The sequence below is a fragment of the Bufo gargarizans genome, chromosome 5, assembly GCF_014858855.1.
Source record: "Bufo gargarizans isolate SCDJY-AF-19 chromosome 5, ASM1485885v1, whole genome shotgun sequence".
Taxonomy (NCBI): Eukaryota; Metazoa; Chordata; class Amphibia; order Anura; family Bufonidae; genus Bufo; species Bufo gargarizans.
In genome coordinates this window covers 273,216,356-273,240,158 of record NC_058084.1, presented here as the reverse complement: position 1 = coordinate 273,240,158, position 23,803 = coordinate 273,216,356, and the positions used below count along the sequence as shown (strand labels likewise).

The 23,803-nt window shown below is 39.5% G+C and overlaps 1 protein-coding gene across 2 annotated transcripts in view; it reads left to right on the top strand.

Annotated features, from left to right (window-relative positions):
* The window catches only part of LOC122939661 (dynein axonemal heavy chain 5-like), a 337,492-nt gene that overhangs the window by 270,776 nt on the left and 42,913 nt on the right, over positions 1-23,803 (top strand). For both annotated transcript variants that reach the window (XM_044295816.1, XM_044295814.1), the window contains exons 61-65: positions 677-895; positions 5,792-5,968; positions 15,386-15,580; positions 17,512-17,667; positions 17,899-18,081. In XM_044295816.1, coding sequence (XP_044151751.1) covers positions 677-895; positions 5,792-5,968; positions 15,386-15,580; positions 17,512-17,667; positions 17,899-18,081 — 930 coding nt within the window. The remainder of the gene's footprint in view (positions 1-676; positions 896-5,791; positions 5,969-15,385; positions 15,581-17,511; positions 17,668-17,898; positions 18,082-23,803) is intronic.

Genomic DNA, 23,803 nt, shown 5'->3' with positions numbered 1-23,803 from the left:
GAGGGGTTGGGGCCTCACTACAGCCATCATGGCATATAACAGGTAGGATCACATCATTACCATCTGTTGTACAAAAGTGTAGTTTGTATTGAGGCCTTGCCCCCTCAGTCCCCTAGGCAGCGCTGCAAGTGGAAGCAAGCAAACCTGCTCACATTCTAGGACAGGTTGCTGGAGGCCATGTTAAATCATTCCTGGAGAACCCCTTTAAATCTGGTGTGACAAAGGACACACTTCACACAATATGTACAGCACTGCTTCATATTGAATGCTTCTAGATTATTCAGCAGCCATACTCATCATTGAATCACCAATGTTGCCCTTTAAAGAGCACTATTGCTTTTTCCTTCTACTAACCTATATTTGTAGTATTTATTTCTTATGTCAAATAAGAGGCACACATTTAACATAATCCTGATCCCCAGAATCCAGATTTTTTATGTTTGATGATTACTCATCAGATCTTGTACTTTGTCTCAATGGGTAGTCACAGGAACCAGTTAGAACCTAGGTTTCAGTGTGGTTTACATAATGAAAGCTGAACCCTGATTGATTACTGTAAGTAGGAAGACCACTTTTCCTATGAGATAGTTTTTTCACTTGGGGCCCACAGAGCATGAGAGGGCTGACAGCAATCACTGTGCAATGTATTCATATTATTACATTCTCTCTTTCACAGGCTAACTTGGCTCTACAAGGAGCCAAACTTGCTGTTGCCCAAGCAGAACTGAATAAAGCACAGAGTCAGCTTGACGCCAAACAGAAAGAACTGGATGATGTGCAGGCCATGTATGATGCTGCAATGCGGGAGAAACAAATGCTGCTGGATGATGCAGATGCGTGCAGGAGGAAGATGGTCAATGCTAAAGCACTGATTGAAGGGCTTGGAGGGGAAAAGGTAAGAAACATATCAATGGAACTTAGTACTGCAGCAAGCTACTGTCACCTGGCATATCTTATTCCTGAGTATATGATTGTTTTTCAGGAAAAGGTAGTGCTAGTACTAGTAACCAACATTTTAAGTTTATATTTTAAAGGTCACTAACTTTTTGCAAAACTTTTGATATCTCATGGAGACATATCAAAATTTTGGATTGGTGGGGGTTTGACTGCTAAGACCCCCCCCAATTCCCCAATTATCTCTAGGACGAGGGGGGAGAGGCACGCAAATGGCACGCTCTCTCTCCTTGCTGCAGGGGACAGGTTCCATAGAAGTCTATGGGCCTTTCTTGATTCAGTCCAATGTAGCAAGGAGAGTGCGCTATTCGGGTGCCTCTCTCCCCTCGTTCTAGGGATCAGTTGGGGTTTTAGCGTTCAGACCTTCACCTATCTGAATTTTGAAAATGTCTCTGTGGTATATCAAATGTTTTTTGAGCAATTAATGACTCTCTTTCTCACCAAAGAAAAATAATCTTGCTGGTTGTATAATCTAACTAGCCATGCTTCCCTGTCCCAGTGGGAGATGGTATACAGTATGGTCTTGCAAGAATTAGTAGTATGCACAAGATCATGCTGCAGCTGTAGGGTGTGTGTGGTGGAGATCGTCACAGCGGCAAAAAGCAAAGTGGCTTTATGGCTAGTAACTTCAGATTGTGGTGCTGGAACTTTAGGGGGACATTACTGAAGTACAGGGGGCGCAGAAACATAGAGTAAAGTATGCCATCCTTAGGGAAGCATGACTATTTAGATTATACAAGCATTTTTCTCTGGTTTGGTGGACAGTCCCTCTTTAAAGGGAATGTGTCCTCAGAAAAATGCATATTGTTTAAATCACATTTTTAAAAATATTTTCATTATATATATATATATATGTACAGTACAGACCAAAAGTTTGGACACACCTTCTCATTCAAAGAGTTTTCTTTATTTTCATGACTATGAAAATTGTAGATTCACACTAAAGGCATCAAAACTATGAATTAACACGTGGAATTATATACATAACAAAAAAGTGTGAAACAACTGAAAATATGTCATATTCTAGGTTTTGCAAAGTAGCCACCTTTTGCTTTGATTACTGCTTTGCACACTACTGGCATTCTCTTGATGAGCTTCAAGAGGTAGTCACCTGAAATGGTCTTCCAACATTCTTGAAGGAGTTCCCAGAGATGCTTAGCACTTGTTGGCCCTTTTGCTTACACTCTGCGGTCCAGCTCACCCCAAACCATCTCGATTGGGTTCAGGTCCGGTGACTGTGGAGGCCAGGTCATCTGGCGCAGCACCCCATGACTCTCCTTCATGGTCAAATAGCCCTTACACAGCCTGGAGGTGTGTTTGGGGTCATTGTCCTGTTGAAAAATAAATGATGGTCCAACTAAACGCAGCGGATGGAATAGCATGCCGCTGCAAGATGCTGTGGTAGCCATGCTGGTTCAGTATGCCTTCAATTTTGAATAAATCCCCAACAGTGTCACCAGCAAAGCACCCCCACACCATCACACCTCCTCCTCTTTGCTTCACGGTGGGAGCCAGGCATGTAGAGTCCATCCGTTCACCTTTTCTGCGTCGCACAAAGACACGGTGGTTGGAACCAAAGATCTCAAATTTGGACTCATCAGACCAAAGCACAGATTTCCACTAGTCTAATGAATGTCCATTCCTTGTGTTCTTTAGCCCAAACAAGTCTCTTCTGCTTGTTGCCTGTCATTAGCAGTGGTTTCCTAGCAGATATTCTACCACGAAGGCCTGATTCACAGTCTCCTCTTAACAGTTGTTCTAGAGATGTGTCTGCTGCTAGAACTCTGTGTGGCATTGACCTGGTCTCTAATCTGAGCTGCTGTTAACCTGCAATTTCTGAGGCTGGTGACTCGGATGACCTTATCCTTCGCAGCAGAGGTGACTCTTGGTCTTCCTTTCCTGGGGCGGTCTGCATGTGAGCCAGTTTCTTTGTAGCGCTTGATGGTTTTTGTGACTGCACTTGGGGACACTTTCAAAGTTTTCCCAATTTTTCGGACTGACTGACCTTCATTTCTTAAAGTAATGATGGGCACTCGTTTTTCTTTACTTAGCTGCTTTTTTCTTGCCATAATACAAATTCTAACAGTCTATTCAGTAGGACTATCAGCTGTGTATCCACCTGACTTCTCCACAATGCAACTGATGGTCCCAACCCCATTTATAAGGCAAGAAATCCCACTTATTAAACCTGACAGGGCACACCTGTGAAGTGAAAACAATTTCAGGTGACTACCTCCTTGAAGCTCATCAAGAGAATGCCAAGAGTGTGCAAAGCAGTAATCAAAGCAAAAGGTGGCTACTTTGAAGAACCTAGAATATGACATATTTTCAGTTGCTTCACACTTTTTTGTTATGTATATAATTCCACATGTGTTAATTGATAGTTTTGATGCCTTCAGTGTGATTGTACAATTTTCATAGTCATCAAAATAAAGAAAACTCTTTGAATGAGAAGGTGTGTCCAAACTTTTAGTCTGTACCAAAATATTATAAATATAGTTTTTGTAATAGGTCATGAATTCGCACATTAATTTAATTTACTCACTCACTCATATAGTGCTGACATATTCCGCAGCGCTGCCCTTTAACAACTAAAAAAGGTGAAATAAAGGGAGAGTAAAGGATAAAACAGAAGGAAAGCAGACATAATAGAACATCACTGGTAAAAATGTCTCAGTAAGTGGGCACTATGTACCAACTGTTCCACAGGTGTTAAACATACTTGTGCCAAATGGCCACTGTTAACATTTACCATTAAACTACAAATATACATATACATACACATCAGTGAAATGCCTACATTTAGAACTACCACACAAAATAGTTAACACATACTTCTTTGGCCATAAAGTCTAGAGTCCAGATAGTGGCACATGGTGAGGTATATCCAGGTAAATGTGTTTGTGAATATTAGGAGCATGTTGAGGAGTCTGTAGTGCACCAGAGTGTAACCCTTCCAAAAAAGGACTACTTGATAAACTCACTAAGACTAGGGTTCTGTATCTCTGCTACTAATCAAGTGAATGTGAGCTGAGCTGCTGTGCCTGAGAATGGCTACTACACAGTGTGCAAAGCTGTTTGCCTCCAGAACCTGCGGCTGACAGTAACAGCTGGTCCCCAGCCCTGGATAGCACACGTGTTCAATCTGGTTGTCAAGCGGTTTCCTGAAGTCTTCCACCCATCTGCAACATCCTAAAAATTGAGAAAAAGCTTAGAGAAGGCTCACCTCCTAGGCAAAAAATGGAGTGGGTGCACCTGCAGGAAGATTACACCCAATCTTCAAAAGGATTTAGTAAATAGAAAGTGTAGCAGGGCACACCTACACTTGAGGTCACACAGGAGAGTATAGTGGATAGTTATATATTTTTATTTATATCAAATCTAATACAAGAAAATATACCTATAAAATTATTAAACAGTATGCTATATAGACTTAAATTCCTCTAAAAATGGGTATCGCTAAAAATGTAACAACACATGTGTGATCCTATGGGAAGGATATCCTGATGGCCAAGTTCCTTACTACTGATAGTGTCCAATACACTTGATATATTCAGGTTTGTATTGTCAAGAGTCATAGATTGAATGCCGTATAGTCAGAGTGCCACTCACTCCGGTTTCTTTTGCCGTTAGTTGACAATGCAACAGATCGCTCTGCCTGTGTATACACTCGTTCGGCACTTTTGTTACTTACAGTTCTGTAGGTTTGTGCCGACTGTGCTGAAATTTCACGTGGCGTCCCACGTGTGATGCGTTATTCAGGCTGCGGTATATCCTCCAGGAGATAAAATCAGGGATCCACGGTAATCCACGGTGATCAGTTGTAGAAGTGCAGTCTCAGTAATTTGGTAACTTCAGTTCCTGCACGGGTACTCAATCACGCAGGCAGGTCAGATGTTGCTGCGGCTGATGAGTTTTAAAAGATTTTTCAATTTTTTCTACCAAGTTGTGATTACCAATCCCGTTACTCCTGGTCGACTTGAAGCGCTTCAATACGTCCTTAGTCTCATGGAATTGTCCTACCAGACGCGTTTCGGAGTTAACTTGACTCCTTCCTCAGTGGTTGACTGAATAACGCATCACACGTGGGACGCCACGTGAAATTTCAGCACAGTCGGCACAAACCTACAGAACTGTAAGTAACAAAAGTGCCGAACGAGTGTATACACAGGCAGAGCGATCTGTTGCATTGTCAACTAACGGCAAAAGAAACCGGAGTGAGTGGCACTCTGACTATACGGCATTCAATCTATGACTCTTGACAATACAAACCTGATCATACCAAGTGTATTGGACACTATCATTAGTAAGGAACTTGGCCATCAAGATATCCTTCCCATAGGATCACACATGTGTTGTTACATTTTAGCGATACCCATTTTTAGAGGAATTTAAGTCTATATAGCATACTGTTTAATAATTTTATAAGTATATTTTTCTTGTATTGAATTGACATAAATAAAAATATATAACTATCCACCCTACTCTCCTGTGTGACCTCAAGTGCAGGTGTGCCCTGCTACACTTTATATTCACTAAATCCTTTTGAAGATTGGGTGTAATCTTCCCGCAGGTGCACCCACTCCATTTTTTGCCTAGGAGGTGAGCCTTCTCTAAGCTTTTTCTCTAAGGTTACTCTTTACTGGACGTTTGTTTGTTTTTTACATTGGAAATGTATCTTGTTTCTAACCTTGTACTATAATGATATAACTGAATGAATGCCAGACCTCTTGCCGTGAATACCTTTTTCTCAGTGATTTTAAAATGGACATGATGTCTCATAATATATATATATAATGGTTGACTTGTTTTTATTAATTATTTTTTTTGCACCTAGATACGTTGGACAGAAAGCAGTAAAAGCTTCCAGAATCAAATTATTCGGCTAGTAGGGGATGTTCTTTTGGCTACCGGCTTCCTATCCTATAGTGGTCCATTTAACCAGGAGTATCGAACTCTTCTCCTTCAATTATGGAAAAAGGAAATGAATCATAATAGAATACCATACAGTGATGTAAGGATCGCATCCCATTGTTTAGCTCCCTGATTGAGCATGTTAATTGTTTAAATTGTTAAAGAGGAGCGGTCACCTCTCCTCACATGTCTGTTTTTGCAACTACCTCCATACCCCATGTAATAATGATTGGTGAGCATCTATTCTTATGGAACATGTTTTACCATTCATTTATTATTCCTGCTAGAGTTTCTGAATAAATAGTGAGCAGTCTGCAATGAAGGTCCAGCCGGGTGTTACCACTTTAGAGGTGTCCCTTCACAGTTTGATAGTATCCAATCAGGGACACCCTCCCAACTGGTAACATCCAGCTGGACCTTCACTGCAGACTGCTGGCAATTCATTCATAACTTCTAGTAGAAATAATAAAGAATGGCACATCATAGAATCATACAAATAGATGCTCCAGAATTGTTACAGACATGTCTGGAGATGGGACAGATCTTCTTTAATTATGCTATACCAGATGTACATGTAATTAATTATTGATACCTATGTGGGTGCATTATATTAACAGTAACTGGCAACTGTCATATATACCTAGCCTGTCTCAGTCCCTACTGAAATACTACTGCATCTCTTTAAACTCCTCTTTTCAATTTGTGAAACCATCAAACCGCCAGGCAGTGTACTGTTAATCTAGCATTAAGATTATTCTTGCTGGATTTGATGCAAACACACACTCATATTGACAATTATAGTAATGAGGTTCCTTTCACAGACTCGTTGAGAATCCTGCTCTGTGGGCGAGTCGGAAAAACAACTGTGCTGTGGCTCGCAACTTGTACGTGCATACCCCGCTCTTCTAGAAGTCTTTTTGTAGCTAGATTAACACTGACAAATGATAGAGCACAACAGAAGCTGTCACACAACGTCAACATGGCTCATGTCTAGGGCAAGGTCATTTTAGGTAAAATGGCAAACAATATCATTAGAATTTATTTCTGAAGACGTGCAGCTCAGTCCTGCATACTTATTGGCCAAGCCAAGCTTTGCAATTGTCTGATGAAATATGCATCTTTCTTCACTAATCAAAAGTGTTCCAGCTTGTCAAATGATTTATGTAAGGTTATATTAAAATAGAGTGTTAATCTTTAGGATGTTCTTCAGTGCGCCCATGAAAGATTGAAAGACCCGACCTATGTACACTGTTGAAAAGGATTTCCATTTCATTTTCCCTGCCATCCATTACAATGTGCTGCAATTGCTTGTTCTCCAGTGAGCTTATGTAACATTGCAGTGGTTCTTGCTTTCTCACTATAGCCTGTAATATCATTTTCAGATACAGTGCTGCCCGTAATTGTTCATACCCCTGGCAAATTTTGACTTAGTTACTTTTATTCAACCAGCAAGAAATTTTTTGATGGGAAATGACATAAGTGTCTCCCAAAAGATAATAAGACGATGTACAAGAGGCATTTTTGTGGGGAAAAAAAAGATTTCTCAGCTTTTATTTACATTTGAGCAAAAAGTTTCCAGTCCAAAATTATTCATACCCTTCACAAACTGTCGCAGTCTGTGGGAAAATTGAAAGTTCTATACCATTCCAAATAGTCCAAGCTGTTCTAAAGAATCCTAATTACCCTGATTAATTGGGAACAGCTATTTTAATTAACTCAACAGGTGAAAAACAGCAGCTCTCTGAGACAAAGGAGCTCAGTTAGGACCTGCGGCTGCGCATTGTGGCTGCTCACAAGTCAGGAAAGAGCTACAAGGTAATTTTTATGTTTTCAAGTTCCAGTGGCTACAGTGCAAGGTATTATTAAAAAATACAAGATGTACTGTTCTGTACTGTGGAAAATCTCAGAGGATGTGGTCAGAAGCAAAAAGTGACACCTGTGCTGGCCAGGAGTATAGTTAGAGCGGTGAAAAAGAATGATCACCAACAAGGCCATCCTGGTGAATCTGGGCTCTGCTGGTGTCAATTTCTCAAGGCAGACAATCCAATGGACACTGCACACTGCTGGGTTCCACGGATGAAGACCAAGAAGGATGCCACTTCTCCAGATAAAGCACACAAAAGCTCACTTGGCCTTTGCAAAAGCTCATCTGGAAAAAGAAGAAAACTTCTGGTCTTCTGTGTTATGGTCAGATGAAACAAAAATTTGGCATAAAAAAGGAGAAGCCTTCAACCCAAACAACGCCATGCCCACTGTCAAACATGGTGAGGGAACCTAATGCTTTGGGGGGGGGGGTTCAGCCAATGGACCAGTGAACCTAATCACAGTAAACAGCACCATGAAAAAAGAGCAATACATGAGGATTCTCAACGACAACATCAGGCAGTCTGCAGAGAAAAGAAACTTGGCCTTGGGCACCAGTGTACATTTCAGCATGACAATGACCCAAAACACACAGCAAAAGTGGTGAAGAAATGGTTAGCAGACAACAACATTAACGTTTTGGAGTGGCCCTGCCAGAGCCCAGACTTGAATCCAATTGAGAATCTGTGGAGGGAGCTAAAGATCAGGGTGATGGCAAGAAGACTCTCCAACCTGAAAGATATGGAGCTCATTGCTAAAGATGAAAGGGTAAAAATACCTGTGGAGACATGCAAAAAGCTGGTCTGCAATTATAGAAAGTGTTTGATTGCTATAATAACCAATAAAGGCTTTTCTATTGATTATTGAGAAGGGTATGAATAATTTTGGACTGGACACTTTTTGCTCAAATGTAAATAAAAGCTGAGAAATGTTTTTTCCCCCACAATAATGCCTCTTGTACATCGTCTTATCATCTTTTGGGAGACACCTATGTCATTACCGTCAAAAAATTACTTGCTGGTTGAATAAAAGTAACTTTAAGTCAAAATTTGCCAGGGGTATGAATAATTGCTGGCAGCACTGTACAGTCAGGTCCATAAATATTGGGACATCGACACAATTCTAACATTTTTGGATCTATGCACCACCACAATGGATTTGAAATGAAACAAACAAGATGTGACTGTCAGCTTTAATTTAAGGGTATTTCAATCCAAATCAGGTGAACGGTGTCGGAATTACAACAGTTTGCATATGTGCCTCCCACTTGTTAAGGGACCAAAGGTAATGGGACCATTGGCTTCTCAGCTGTTCCATGGCCAAGTGTGTGTTATTCCCTCATTATCCCAATTACAATGAGCAGATAAAAGGTCCAGTGTTAATTTCAAGTGTGCTATTTGCATTTGGAATCTGTTGCTGTCAACTCTCAAGATGAGATCCAAAGAGCTGTCACTATCAGTTAAGCAATCAATCATTAGGCTGAAAAAACAAAACAAACCCATCAGAGATAGCAAAAACATTAGGCGTGGCCAAAACAACTGTTTGGAGCATTCTTAAAAAGAAGGAACGCATCGGGAGCTCACCAAAAGACCCGGAAGACCACGGAAAATAACTGTGGTGGATGACCAAAGAATTATTTCCCTGGTGAAGAAAACACCCTTCACAACAGTTGGACAGATCAAGATCACTCTCCAGGAGATAGGTGTGGAACTGGTTCTTTTGTATTTATTGATGATGTGACTGCTGACAAAAGCAGCAGGATGAATTCTGAAGTGTTTCAGGCAATATTATCTGCTCATATTCAGCCAAATGCTTCAGAACTCATTGGACGGCGCTTCACAGTGCAGATGGACAATTACCCAAAGCATACTGCAAAAGCAACCAAAGAGTTTTTTAAGGGAAAGAAGTGGATTGTTATGCAATGGCCAAGTTAATCACCTGACCTGAATCCGATTGAGCCTGCATTTCACTTGCTGAAGACAAAACTGCCCCAAGAACAAGCAGGAACTGAACAGTTGCAGTAGAGGCCTGGCAGAGCATCACCAGGGATGAAACCCAGCGTCTGGTGATCTCTATGCGTTCCAGACTTCAGGCTGTAATTGACTGCAAAGGATTTGCAACCAAGTATTAAAAAGTGAAAGTTTGATTTATGATTCTTATTCTGTCCCATTTACTTTTGGTCCCTGAACAAGTGGGAGGCACATATGCAAACTGTTGTAATTCCTACACCGTTCACCTGATTTAGATGTAAATACCCTCAAATTAAAGCTGACAGTCTGCAGGTAAAGCACATCTTGTTTGTTTCATTTCAAATCCATTCTGGTGGTGTATAGAGCCCAAAATTTTAGAATTGTGTAGATGTCCCAATATTTATGGACCTGACTGTAGATGACTAGGTAGATAGGGAAAATATTCTAATTGCTATCCTAGTCCTGTAGCTAACCATCCTGGCTTGTTGATATGCCACCCTGTGCCTCTGTACCATCATATTTGAGACCACAACTGAATTTTATATCCCCAGTTTCATATCCGTGCCTCTATAAACCCTGTGTTTATAGAGTTAGTGCAATGGGCACTCAGTGCTCCAAATCACAGTTTGGATGGCTGCACAGTCAGCAGGCAGTTCAGTCTAAGAGAATTGCTATTTCTCTTCTTATATTTGGTACAAGCACATGGCACTGCCCAAAGGTCACTCCAGTGTGTGGGTGAAAGGATGCATAGTGAGTACTCAGCTGCCACCCTTGTAACACTACATGGATTACTTTCTACACCTTAATAAGGGTTATTGTTTGGTTCTGGAATGGGATATTTCTGAGTACAGCTCATACAGCAGCATATATAATATAGTATATAATATATGAAGGAGTTTTTTCCATTCTAAGGAGGATTTAGCTCCAAACAGGCTGTGTAAAGCTTATCTTGTGAAGCTCCTGAAATCTGACTTCTGCACATTACTTATTGATTTTACTGTCAGTCATACTGAATCTTGTTCTCTATTACTTGGTGGGACATTGCATTTCAGGTTCCATTTATAAAGTGTTTTAGACTGTATCCTGATCTGTGTGCATACTGATGTCAGTACAACTTAACCAAAGTGAAGTCAAGATTGAAAGAAATGTACAAATGTAAGGCTACTTTCACACTCGCTTTTTGGTTTCCGTTTGTGTGATCCATTCAGGGCTCTCACAAGCGGTCCAAATCGGATCAGTTTTGCCCTAATGCGTTCTGAATAGAAAAGGATCAGCTCTGAATGCATCAGTTTGCCTCAGATCAGTCACCATTCCGCTCTGGAGGCGGACACCAAAACACTTCAGCGTTTTGCTGTCCGTCTGATGAAGCGGAGCCAAACGGATCCATCCTGGCACACAATGTAAGTCAATGGGGACAGATCCGTTTTCTCTGACACAATCTGGCACAATAGAAAACGGATACGTCCCCCCATTGACTTTCAATGGTGTTCAAGACGGATCCGTCATGGCTATAGAAGACATAATACAACCGGATCCATTTATGACAGATGCATGCGGTTGTATTATTGTAAAAAGAGTTTTTGCAGATTCCTGACAGATCTGCAAAAAACGCTAGTGTGAAAGTAGACTAAACTGGTTTAATTTCGCTCTCTTTTCCTTAGTTAAAGGGGCTGTGCCAAGTTTGTAAGCCCTGTCAATAGGGGCTAACTAGCTGATTTCTGGGGATCCGACCACTGGCTCATGCATGTGCACTACCACTCCATTCATTCTGCATCAGAGCACTTGAGACAGCCAAGTGCTGTACTTGACTATCTCTGGCTCGTATTTAAAGAATGAATGGAATGCTAGTGGGCATGCACAACCTGCCGCTCTATCAGAACGGGGTAACAGGACCCCCAGCGATTGGTGGAGGTCCCAGCAGTCAGACGCCCAGCGATCAGCTAGTTATACCCTATCCTGTGGATAGAGAAAAGCTTTAAAACTTGCCACAACCCATTTAAGGATTTCTAATCAATTTTTTTTTTTACTCTGTTCAGAAATTGTTATTTAAGTGATTACTTACTCTGAGATTTTCTAATGTATTAGCAGCATAAGATAGACACATAGGTAACAACCTCTACAAGAGCTGTAATTGAAGGCTGCCATTTGCTGCCACTTAGAAAACATAAAATGGAAAAGCAGTTATAGCCAAAGGTGCCCATACACATTACACAGAATCTTATGGGGAAAGAAGGATTCTGCATGCCTGATGCTTTGCTCCCAGGGGAGACAAGCTTCTGGCAAAGATATCTGTATCTGTCCGTGGCTGTGATCTCAGTGGCTGATATCAATCTCCTCACTGAAATAAACATTCATGCTGTGTCAAGCTGAGTGTGGATGTGGCTGTGCGAGTCGTGGGCAATAACAGTCACACAGGAAACAGGAAACAACTGCCAAACATGCAGATACAAGTCATATAATGGGCAGATATACTGCTGCCACCAATGTCAACACACATGGCAGCCTATTCTGAAAAGATATCTGAACATATAGCTATGCTTTAAGGTAAGAGAACAACTCTATTACCAAGGGTGCAAAAAAGAGTTGTTTTTTAAGTCCTTTATATACTTGATTTACCTTCTGCATTTCTTAGCCACTTTAGTGCTGTCTGCAAGGGGGTATACCCAAATTGTTCACATTCCAGAGCCAATAATAATCCTCATTAATAACATTTAGCCTTTTCATATTCTTCAGCAAAATATTTATAAAGGACTCTGCTAATCTCACTGACCCTGGATCAGGTTATCGTGATGCAGAAACTTGCTTACTACTTTCCAAAGGACCAATCACAAATTTTACTTTCTTCTATATAACTCTATCTAAAGTATCACTTTTCATAGTATAGGTGGTGTATTCTGGACCACTATTATAAAATCCATGTCCTTCTCCCTATATTCCTACTGTACTTTTTGTTAGTAGCTTTAGAAGTTGATCATAAGAGTTATAGTACCTTTGTGTGCTGCAGCTCATTCTCTTACATCGTAAGGGTCCATTCTGCTTTGTGCTTTTTTTCTGCAGACCTTTGAATAAATAAATCACAAAGTCTAGTCAAAGTCTAGTATGTATATAATGGACTACTCCAAATTCTCCAACCAGCATAAACATCCCGGTTTCCTGTGTTGTCATTTCAGATTGGAGGGAAATGATTGAAAGTGTCAAGCCTTCGTTGTCACTTTTGGTTTTGTCTAAGAGCAGGACATTTTAATTAATTTTTCTCTGTCAGTTCTATATTTCATTGTTGCAAAAGCACAAAGTAGCTGTCATGGTTCAAAGACTCGAATAAATGACATTTGAGGTTTATGGACCAAAAAAATGACATTGTAATGGAAAAGTTCTGACTTGTAAGATTGAGTTCTTGTTGAAGTATTTTAGTCCACTACTTCTCAAAGTGCCATAAAGCTGTCAGACCTTCAGTGGAACCTTAAAAAATAAAGCAACAGCAAGAATATTACCTTTTACACCTGTTTTAACAGAGGTGATAGACAACTCCTGCAATATGTGATTGAACATATGTCCACCCTCCACCTTGACTGGATGCAGACAAGATTTGTTACTTAATCTCTCAGCTTTCGAACTGCTTCTGAGGGCATTGAAATTCTTATTTGTCCTCCCTTGATATCTTTTTAAAAATGATTCTCTTAGGCACACACAAAACAATTTTTCGCATGATGCAACAAGAGAATGGTTATTGTGCAAAATAATCCATATGTTACAAGAATCAAATTGAAATAATGCAAGTCTATTGACTCAAAAGTTATAGAAAGAGACATAGAAAGTTCATCTAGTTTTATATGACTGGGACCTTGTTTTGGTGCAGAATGTGCCCAGGTCGCAGTCTTTTTGGAAATTGTTTTCTTCTTTAGCCTTATATACAGTGAATTATTTGCGAAAACAGACAATGTACTACATCATTATGTTAATGTAGCACAACAATCATTGGACTGACCTGCTATCATAGCAAACCCTAGTTTGTTGATGACTGCCCTTAGACTATAAATGTCTTGGCGGCCACCCCTATCTCTGGATCTCCCTCCTTCATGCTCCCCCTGCTCCATTAGAGCTCCACGACTGTGCTGTATCTTTTCAATAATTTTTATTGGGTTTTACAAATATATAATTTGTGAAATAACAAAGTGCGGGATTCCAAACAATAAATATGATACACAAAATCCTTGCCAGTGATTAGCATTTAGAGACCCTATATAAGAAGTGGAACATCTTATCTTAAAACTGAAAAACAGACAAACTAATCAAGTCTACTGGATACAATGGGTTTAGTGATTTTTATTCATTGTGTTATCTGCTGAGTATTCATAGGCAGAAAAATAAACAAAGCCTGCCAATGGTAGGTGAAATTATCAAGTTCATGGTCTTTGATAGCCTTCATTTTCTCATATAAACAGTTTTGTTGCACCCGGTGTATAATATCTGACAAGGTCGGGATAGTTGATGTTTTCCAACATCTGGTAATGTTTAGTTTGGTAACCATGAATAGGTGAGCTATCAGGTCCTAAAAGATCTTGGAATGTCCTGCATATCCATGAAAAAGAGGGCCCAATATGGTGAAGGTTTTAGGACTAAGCAGCAAAATCTGAAGCCATAGATTCGTTAGCCTTGGGCAGAACCATAGTATATGCAAGAGTGTACCTTTAGCTCCGCATTGACGCCAGCATAAGTTAGATTTTCCAGGGAAAATCTTGCTAACTCTGTCAGGGATTAAATACCACCTTAGGCAACTTTTGATAGCTTCCTTGTAGAGAGATATGCTGACAAAGGTTGTTGAGATCAATCTCAAAGCTGTTATCCAACTGATCGCTGGAATTGGGATATTCAATTCCTTGTCCCAAGCCAAAAAGGGGGCAGATTTTTGGAATAATAATTTTTCAGCCAAACTCAAATATATGGTTTTAAGGCTTGGGGCCTTCATGGATACCCTACAGGAACCCCATAGCTCAAACAGTTGCCTGTTGGCTACAATTTCACATGGGTTGTGTGACTTGCAAGTATTTATAGAAATATGTGCGGGGAAACCCAAATTATTGTTGAAGATTAGTAAAGGACTTATTTGCCCATTACTATATAGTTGTGAAATCCACCGAAGACCTTGTGATCTCCAAGTTAAGAGAGCTGTGAAGGGGAGATATAGCTGAAGCGTTAATATTTTCAGGAGCACTTCTGTGGTGGGATGAGCACCAATGATGAAGAGCTGCATCTATAAAGTAGGGTAGGTTAGAGAGCTTAGTTGGGGAAGGGTTTAAGACTGTGCTGTCTCTAATCAGCTGAGGTCATAGAGCTGTACTCAAAGACCAATCAACATAGACCCCAGGCATCTACTTGCTATGACATCCAGTCGCAGTAGTCTAAAACATTTTTTTATAGTGTTTGTGCAACCTTTTTTCTTTTTATATTTAAAAAATTGTAAAATAAGTCACTCATTTTATTACTCAGGGTGGAAGCTGTATATGTTTTGAGGAAACAAGGCTGAGAGAAATAGAACAGCAATTTGTTACATTGGCATATAATTAAAACTGAAAATGTGCCTGGTCAGAAGGGTGGTTAAGTTTTGGTCAGGAAGTGTTAAAAAATGTACTGAAGTTGAAGAAACCAGATTTATTCCCTCACGTATAAACTTCCATTTTCTTTAGGATCTGAACCTAATCTCTATGCTTGTGGATAATGCTACAATTGGTGAATGGAATCTCCAAGGACTTCCTAGTGATGACCTCTCTATCCAGAATGGAATAATTGTTACTAAAGCATCTCGCTTCCCTCTTCTGATAGACCCACAAGGTCAGGGTAAAATCTGGATTAAAAATAAAGAGAAGAACAATGAGTTACAGGTAACTTAGCCAAATATTTTCTACTTTAATTTTAATTAAAACCACACATTTTTTGTATGACTCTTTTTCATGTGGTCACATATTCTGTGCTCTATGATCATGAGCAAATTGCATGTGAATCCACATGTGCAGGAAGAGGCATAACTTGGACACTTTAAATGGGCCCTTGTCTAGTCACGCATCATTTATAATAATGCTGATCGCTTCTGTGGCAGGGAGGCCATAGGGCAACCTCTAAGGTTATAGTCCTGTGTATATTGGAGATTCACACCATTGTTTCAGAAATGAAGAAGTTCACCGGTAAAGGCATCCCTTTTAATGTGCATCCTATTATGTTTTAGTTTGTTCCATATAGTTAGGCGCTTTATGATGATAATAACTACTCTTTTCTCTTTCCTGTGTGTCTCAGTTTCACTTAACAAAGATGTGCCTGCAGCTTGGTAATTAACACTGAATTCTGAAGGCCCATATGTTCTTAATAAATCTATTGGGAAGCTATAAACATGAAATCCTAATTATAATTTTATTTATCTTATTCTTTGTTACAGAGCATAAAACCCAGCCACATGCTGTAAAGTGTTAGGTATAGTTCTGAATTTCAGATTAGACTCAGCAAGTGCTATTGTATTCTTTTGCGCTGTGCTTTTACTGATGTTATTTTTATCAATATTAGAGACATGATTTATTTTTATTTTTTATTTGACCTGCTATGTTATAGTATGTAAAAATATAGAATATCTACAGCCCTTCTGGGAAATTATGTCTGAAATGTTTTCTTTCTTGTAACATATATATGACATTATCATAGTATAATGTCGTATGATGACTTTAATAACTTGCCAATATCAGAGGTCAATTATCAGCCTGGAAGAGTACTGCAATATGTTTTCAGAAAATGTGTGCACATTTTGATGCAGAGATGGTAACATATACAGTAAAACCTCTTTAAGATAACCACCCAAAGTTACATTGATCCTTAAGGGGGATCTTCTCAAAGAATTTGGTAAGTATGCCTAATGTATGATGGAAGAGGTTTTACTGTAATTATGGTAAGGTTAAAATATAAAACATAATTTACGCACATAACCTAGTGTAGTAAATATGAAGACACAGATTAAGTTAAAAGGGGGTATCCCATGAAAAGTATTCTTATATAATGAATGGGGTATTTCAAATGAAGTATTATTGCAATGTATAAGCAATTATAATATAGTAACATAGTTTGTAAGGCTGAAAAAAGACATTTGTCCATCCTGTTCAGCCTGTTATCCTGCAAGTTTATCCAGAGGAAGGCAAAATAAAACCCTGTGAGGTAGAAGCCAATTTCCCTCACTTTAGGGAAGAAAAATTCCTTCCCGACTCCAATCAGGCAATCAGAATATTGTTAGTTTCTAATGTACACTACATTCCCAGCTCCCCCTGCTGTTTATTCTTCTGGTCCATCTTCTCGTGCATTCAGTGACCGGCATGTTCAGTATCCTCCTTGCTCCCTTCCACTCCTGTCAGTGCCAGGGTAGTGATCTTATAGACAAGCAGGTGTAGTGGCAAACACTTTTCATTCATTCAGCACTACTTCTACATTCACAAAAATATATACGGTAGCTATCTCTTTTTCTAGATAACAGAGAAGGAAATTGTGGGGCATTGCATACCATTTTTAGCTCTGGGGTTGTATGTGAGGGACTATTTTCTTTGCAGGAGAGGAAAGGGTTAACAACAGCTAGTTACAGTGCATACTGGGAGGTGCAGGTGCTTGATGAGCTACAGTCTGCCAACAGAAGCAAAAGAAAGTCCTTCAGATGCATGACTAAAAAAAGATTCAAGTTTGTGGGAGAACCTCTTTAATGAAGACAATAAGGAGATAAAATTCAAACAGTTTCAAAGCATACGAGAACAGGCTGTCTAATTTCTTCCATTGTTTCTAATCACAGGTGACATCGCTGAATCACAAGTATTTCAGGACCCACTTGGAGGATAGCCTTTCCCTAGGAAGACCACTCATGATAGAAGATGTTGAAGAAGAACTTGACCCAGCACTTGACAATGTTTTGGAGAAAAACTTTATTAAGTCTGGATCTACATTCAAAGTAAGATTTCAGCAGTTGTACTCAGAACTCTGCCTGTTGCTGCTGGAACCACCGAACGTGTCAAGTCATCTGAGTTCCTGTAATACAGAGCTCTTTGTTGCATTGCATTCTTCATGAGTTTTTCACTGCTGTAAATACCACTTTACCGAATGCGAAAAACCAGAACAATCTCTGCTAACGCTGAACAAGAATCTAGATCTGGTGTAATTAATGTGTATTGGTTTCTTTTAGGTAAAAGTTGGTGATAAGGAAGTTGATGTTATGAAAGGATTTACTCTTTACATTACAACTAAACTGGCCAACCCAGCCTATACACCTGAAATCAGTGCAAAAACGGCAGTCATTGATTTCACTGTTACCATGAAAGGTTTAGAAGACCAGCTTCTTGGACGTGTGATCTTGACTGAAAAGCAGGTGTGTAAACTATTAGTTTAAGTATGTTTTTATGTCTTGGTTGAAGTTATCACTTTCCTCAAGTTCCTTGCATGTGCATGTCTAATATCTTTTGGTAAGTGACACCCACTTTTCAATGGATGTTATACGTTTTTGGACTGTCCTGCTGTTGAGGTAAGGGTGTTACAGAACATAAAACGCATTTCTTTCTGTACTCCTTTGCTAGGATACAACTATATGATGGCATAATATTCAACTAGATCGACACCACCAGTGCATGCAAGGGTGTACTTCCTAAATTATCAACAAAGAGATCAAGTACTCAAATACCCAATATATTAAAGTTTATTAAATATACATAAAAACATACATACACAGAAACAGACACGTGGAAACAACATAAAGTGCCAGCCGCAGCAGCTCATACATATCTGATGAAATAACATACAGTATATGAAGTGGACTATCATAAAAGAGCGTGACGTAGATATATCTCCTCTCAATAAGTCCTAACTATCATAATGCAGATCTGACAGGCATCCGCGAATAGCATGCTGCTAAACTTACTAGCTCATGACCATACATTCCCAAAACGTGGAATGGAACGCAATAGATTCATCAAAGTCAGTAACGACACTAGTCTAAGCTATATCAAGGGAATGTGGTATAACAATCTGAGCTTCTCTTACCCGATGATGCCTCCGGTGTATGTGAAACAAGATGTGCGGTCGCAAGCTGGCGTGCCCCTCGACGCACGTTTCGCGTTTTCTTCTTCAGGAGAAGTGGCCCACTATATGATGGCACTAACATTGTTAAAAAAGAATCTGAGATTTCTTTTTTAAAAACTAAAAACAGCAGGGGCACTGTCATAATGGTAATAATAAAAAAATTATCTTTATGGTTCCAAACCCACTCCATCTCAGCGCTGCTGTTCCTATCCTCCCCACCACGGCAGCCATGACATAATGTTTTGGCTGCAGCTATGACATGCCTGTATACTGTACTGGCCTCAGTGGTATATAGCACGAGACAGCTATGACCAGTTATTGGCAGCCGCAGTCATTTTTGGTATTCAGGGACATCACCACAGCAGTAACAACAAAGCCCAACATTGAGGATGGAGCAGTAATGCTGGAATGGAGGGGATTCAGCATGGTAAACATAATTTTTATTATCAGAACTGTCCCTGCTGCTTGAAGAAAAATGAATCTCAGATAACCCCTTTAGAGTAACTTCTTATGTATCTGTGCAGAGAATCCTTTAATAACTGATTTAATTCTGTTATATAAATGGTAAAGAACGCATAAAAGACTTGTTTCCTCTCACAGCATGCATATGAGCATTTTATACAGTAAATGAATTGAAAACAGATTACCACTGCAGAATGCAAAATCATGGAAAAAGTAATAGCTGTACAAACATCAGCTATCTACCATAAAATTGAAATCTGTTTTAAAAAAATATATAAAAATTATATTAGCTGTATGGTTAGAGGCTTTTTTGTAATAACAAATAACTGAAATACATTCACTACCAAAAAAATAAATAAATACACTACAAACTTATGTGAATAGTTTACTACCACTGTTGGTACTGAGAGATCAATGACTTTTAAAGGCTATGGACACCTTTGTGCATTAAAAATCAATAACCCCATGTCTTACTGTAATGCAGCACATATATACAATTGTACTTGTTTGTTTACTGTATCAGCTTGGCTTCACATGCACTCAGAAATGCTCTTCTGTGAGATTCACTCACTGTTTGGATGTCTCCTGAGCCTGTATGGGTGTTCCTGTTTCTTTCACATACACCAGCACAAGCGCTGCTCCTCAGCCCCGCCTCCATATCCTGTTACATAGCACAGCTGTCAGCTACTTACATACAGACTACTTGTATTCTACAGCCTGTAATCAGCAGATCTATTTCTCACTTTACATTCTGTAGAAAGTACATTATTTGTAGACACAATAGATATTTCTGCTGATAACTTTAGTGCAGTGATCAACAGTCAGAAACATGATGTTATAAGCAGGATATAGATCTCATTACTGACAGCTCTCACTACCTTCACTCTCTTCTGAATACAATATTGTGTGCAGTCCGCACAGTGAGTGGTCATATATGGTTGTATATTACACCAGAGCAGAGCAGTAGCCCAATAGTTAGTCCCTTCCATACAGCGGTCCCTAAGGACCACGGCATGGAAGGAGTTATGTCTGCCATTTCAAGCAGAGTGTCAGCTGTATGTTACAGCTGACACTCTGCACCGCTTTGCCATCTTAAAGGGGGGGAGGGAGAGTGAATGAAAGTGCATACTCCTGTGTGGAGCGAGGAGGAGTTACAGAAAATCCGTCAGATGATGCATTTTCTGTAAATTCACTGAGGGCAGCCTGCTTTGCAAAGGAAGGCTATAGAAAGAAAAAAAAGAAAAATAAAGACAATTAGAGAAATTATTTTTTTCACAAAATAAATGAATTAGTGTAAACAATTTTTTTTTACAAAGGTGTCCATTTCCTTTAACATAACACTGTCATAAGATGCAATCTATGTTTGTACCATTTCTGCTCTGCTATAATTGTCTACAGCTACTTAAAGCTCAGTAAAATTAACAGATTTGTTCTAAAATGCTAGTCCCCACAAACTCATCACAACACCACAAAATTCTTTAGTTCATAATCTACAAAAATATTTTGACCTAAGTTTCTGAACTCACTTATGAGTTGTAAACTGCCTTTGGGAAAAATTGCTGTAAGTACTTCTTCCAGAGATCCTTAGCTTGGGTTTCCATACCCATGTGCAGGCTTATAAATGACCATGATTGATGGAAGATGAATAATGCTCTGGGACAATTTTTTATGGTAGAACGCTGAGTTCAAGTGAAGAGACATAAATTTTAATCAAATGTTAATGATATAGTTATATTATCATTAACATTTGATTAATGTTAATGATAATATTGACATCTATGGTGTAGCCATATGACTATGGTGTAGCCACATCATTAATGGGAACCTGCTAGGAGCATCATGCTGCCCAAAACACTGGCAGCATGAAAGAGCAACAGGCTGCCTGGTTGCAAACAAGAGTCACCGGGGCGGGGTCACACCGGCTTTTCTCCACCCAGCTCAGCTGGATTAATAGCTCTCTCTCTACAAATAGGTAGAAACCTATTAATCAACCTGAGGTAGGGGGGGGGGGGGGGTAATCCCATCTCCAACATCAGTGTCAGATAGGTGCAGGTCCTACCTCTAGTAACTCCCTCATATCTCCAGAATGGGGCCACCAGAAGTGAAGTAGAGCACACTCTGCAAGCACGGTCACCTTCATTTCACCGTTGTGAGAGTTCTGAAAATACCCTAACACTGGCTTGGCTTTGCATGTGCGATATACCCTCCTTCACTTCAGGGTCCCTGTTCTGGAGATAGGACCTATCTGATATCGATGACCTATCCCAGTGATATGCCATCAATGTCCAAGATGGGCAAGCCCTTTTAATGTCTGATAGATTGCGACACCACCTATCTGGAGAACATTTGTGTTAATCGAGCAGCTGCTCTTACAATGTCAATGGGTGTTGCGTGGACCGATGTTGGTTGGGATACCTCTTTAATAAAAATATAATGGTCAATTATCTTTATGGCGACAGTATTCTGAAAAGCCTTTTCTGTTTTGCTGCAAAATTATGGTTTAGGCCTCTCGCACACGACCGTATGGCTTTTTCAGTATTTTGTAGTCCGCAAAAAACGGCTCCGCAAAAAGTACTGATAACGTCCGTGTGCATTCCGTTTTTTTGCGGAACGGAACAGCTGGCCCCTGATAGAACAGTACTATCCTTGTCCGTTATGCAGACAATAATAGGACATGTTCTATCTTTGAACGGAAATACGGAAATGGAAGGCATATAGAGTACCTTTTTTTTTTTTTTTTTGCGGATCTATTGAAATGAATGGTTCTGTATACAGAACGCAAAAAAGGGAACGGAAACGGAAAAAAAAAACGTTCGTGTGCAAGAGGCTTTCCCAAGTTTAGTGTACCAAGTTTATAACCCGCTAAAACACGCTACAGTGTTAGGGGTTGAGCAGCTCCCCCAGATTTGCCACTGTTTCTGTGTTTTTACCAAGTTTATAACCCAAAATCAGTGTTTTTTTTTTTACCTTATTAAGGCTCCTGTGGATGAATAAATGTGAATTTTCATAGCTACTTTCCAGTATGTAGTGGAAATCCCCCTAGAGTTGAGGCTTGTGTAGCAGCAGTCACCCAGAAGTATATATGCAGTAGATTTGATGTCTACATACATTTACACACATTTAATTTTTGTTTTCACATTATCAAATGATCTTTTGGGTAACAGCATAAACCTTGGCATGATTTTGTGTGCCATTTAATGTGCCAATTCAGTGCCATTTAAGAATGATAAAAAATGGACATTCATATGTACACCTAGATATCTGAGCAGGGAGTGTTTCCTTTGGATGTATCAGAGTTCAGCGTAATTAAAGATCTGAGAAAATCTGTTTTCACAAACACTTCATAACGTCTTACATTTTAGCAAAGCTTTACACAATTTCTTTGAGAATTTATTCCCATCACTCATTCCATGATGCCTCTGCAGAGCAATAAAGATCTTTCTCTGTAACGGCACAATTGGAAAGGATCAAAGTGTACCATGGTGCTCCATCTGGCCACTTATTTCTTTATTGTAATGTTCGATGCTTCTGGCAATGCAATCCATATTCCCTTTGCCTCAACAATCAGTGCTGTGAATGCTGCTGCTGCTTTGGGCAGTTTAATAAATGCACCGTTGTGTACTCCATTTATGCTACTTTAAGCAGCTATTCTTTACGCTAAAACATTTACTATACCATTATATACTTGAAGCGAAAATCAAAGCTTTGGTTTATACAGGAGATCAAGACTCCCATTTTATTCACATAATATTTAGTGTCTTGTTCGCTAGTTTTCTTTAATGGTGATGGCATAAGTAAGGGAAATCATTTATAAGGTAGCCCTGAATTTAAGTAGTACCTCAATGACAGTCGTTTTCACATCTGTTTTATATACAGTAGTTGCATACAATTCCACCAGTCACAAAGTATAGCATTATCCATAGCAAAACTTTATGGAAGCCAGATTTTTACTGGCTACCTTGGACAACATCGCTGTTTTCACCTACATTGTTGGTCAAAATTAGACAGGTGTAACCCAGTTAAGTATTTTATGAGGCAGTCTGGTTAAGGCAATATAGACTAAGCAACTCAGCCACTTCAGAAAGGAATGACATAGTACTCCAGTAACTTCCAGCCAAGTGTAGATTTTTTTCACCCATAGTTTACAGCGCAATGTTTCCGCTCCTCAGTGGAGCCGTTTTCAATTCCTTTCTATTGTTGTTCAATCAACGACCTTAGAGTCTGGTCATTTGAAGCTTTCAACCCACTCTTGCTAGTGGATTTGATTACAGCACTGCTCTATTTATTTAATTTGGCTAGTCTAGGCAGCGTTACCTGCTCACTCAAAGAGATTGGAATTGGTTGTACAGAATAGACCAACTTCCCCCAAATAAATTACATTACTGGTACAGCAGGTGCGTAAACTGTTTCTAAAGTCTGTTCATTGTTTCACATGTGAAACTCTTAAAGCACATTTTGCAAGGGATCAGTTTTACATGGGTAAATAATAGATTTAGCGCACACCATAAATTTGTTACATATTTTAGCCATGGGTATATAAAGAGGAGAAAAGG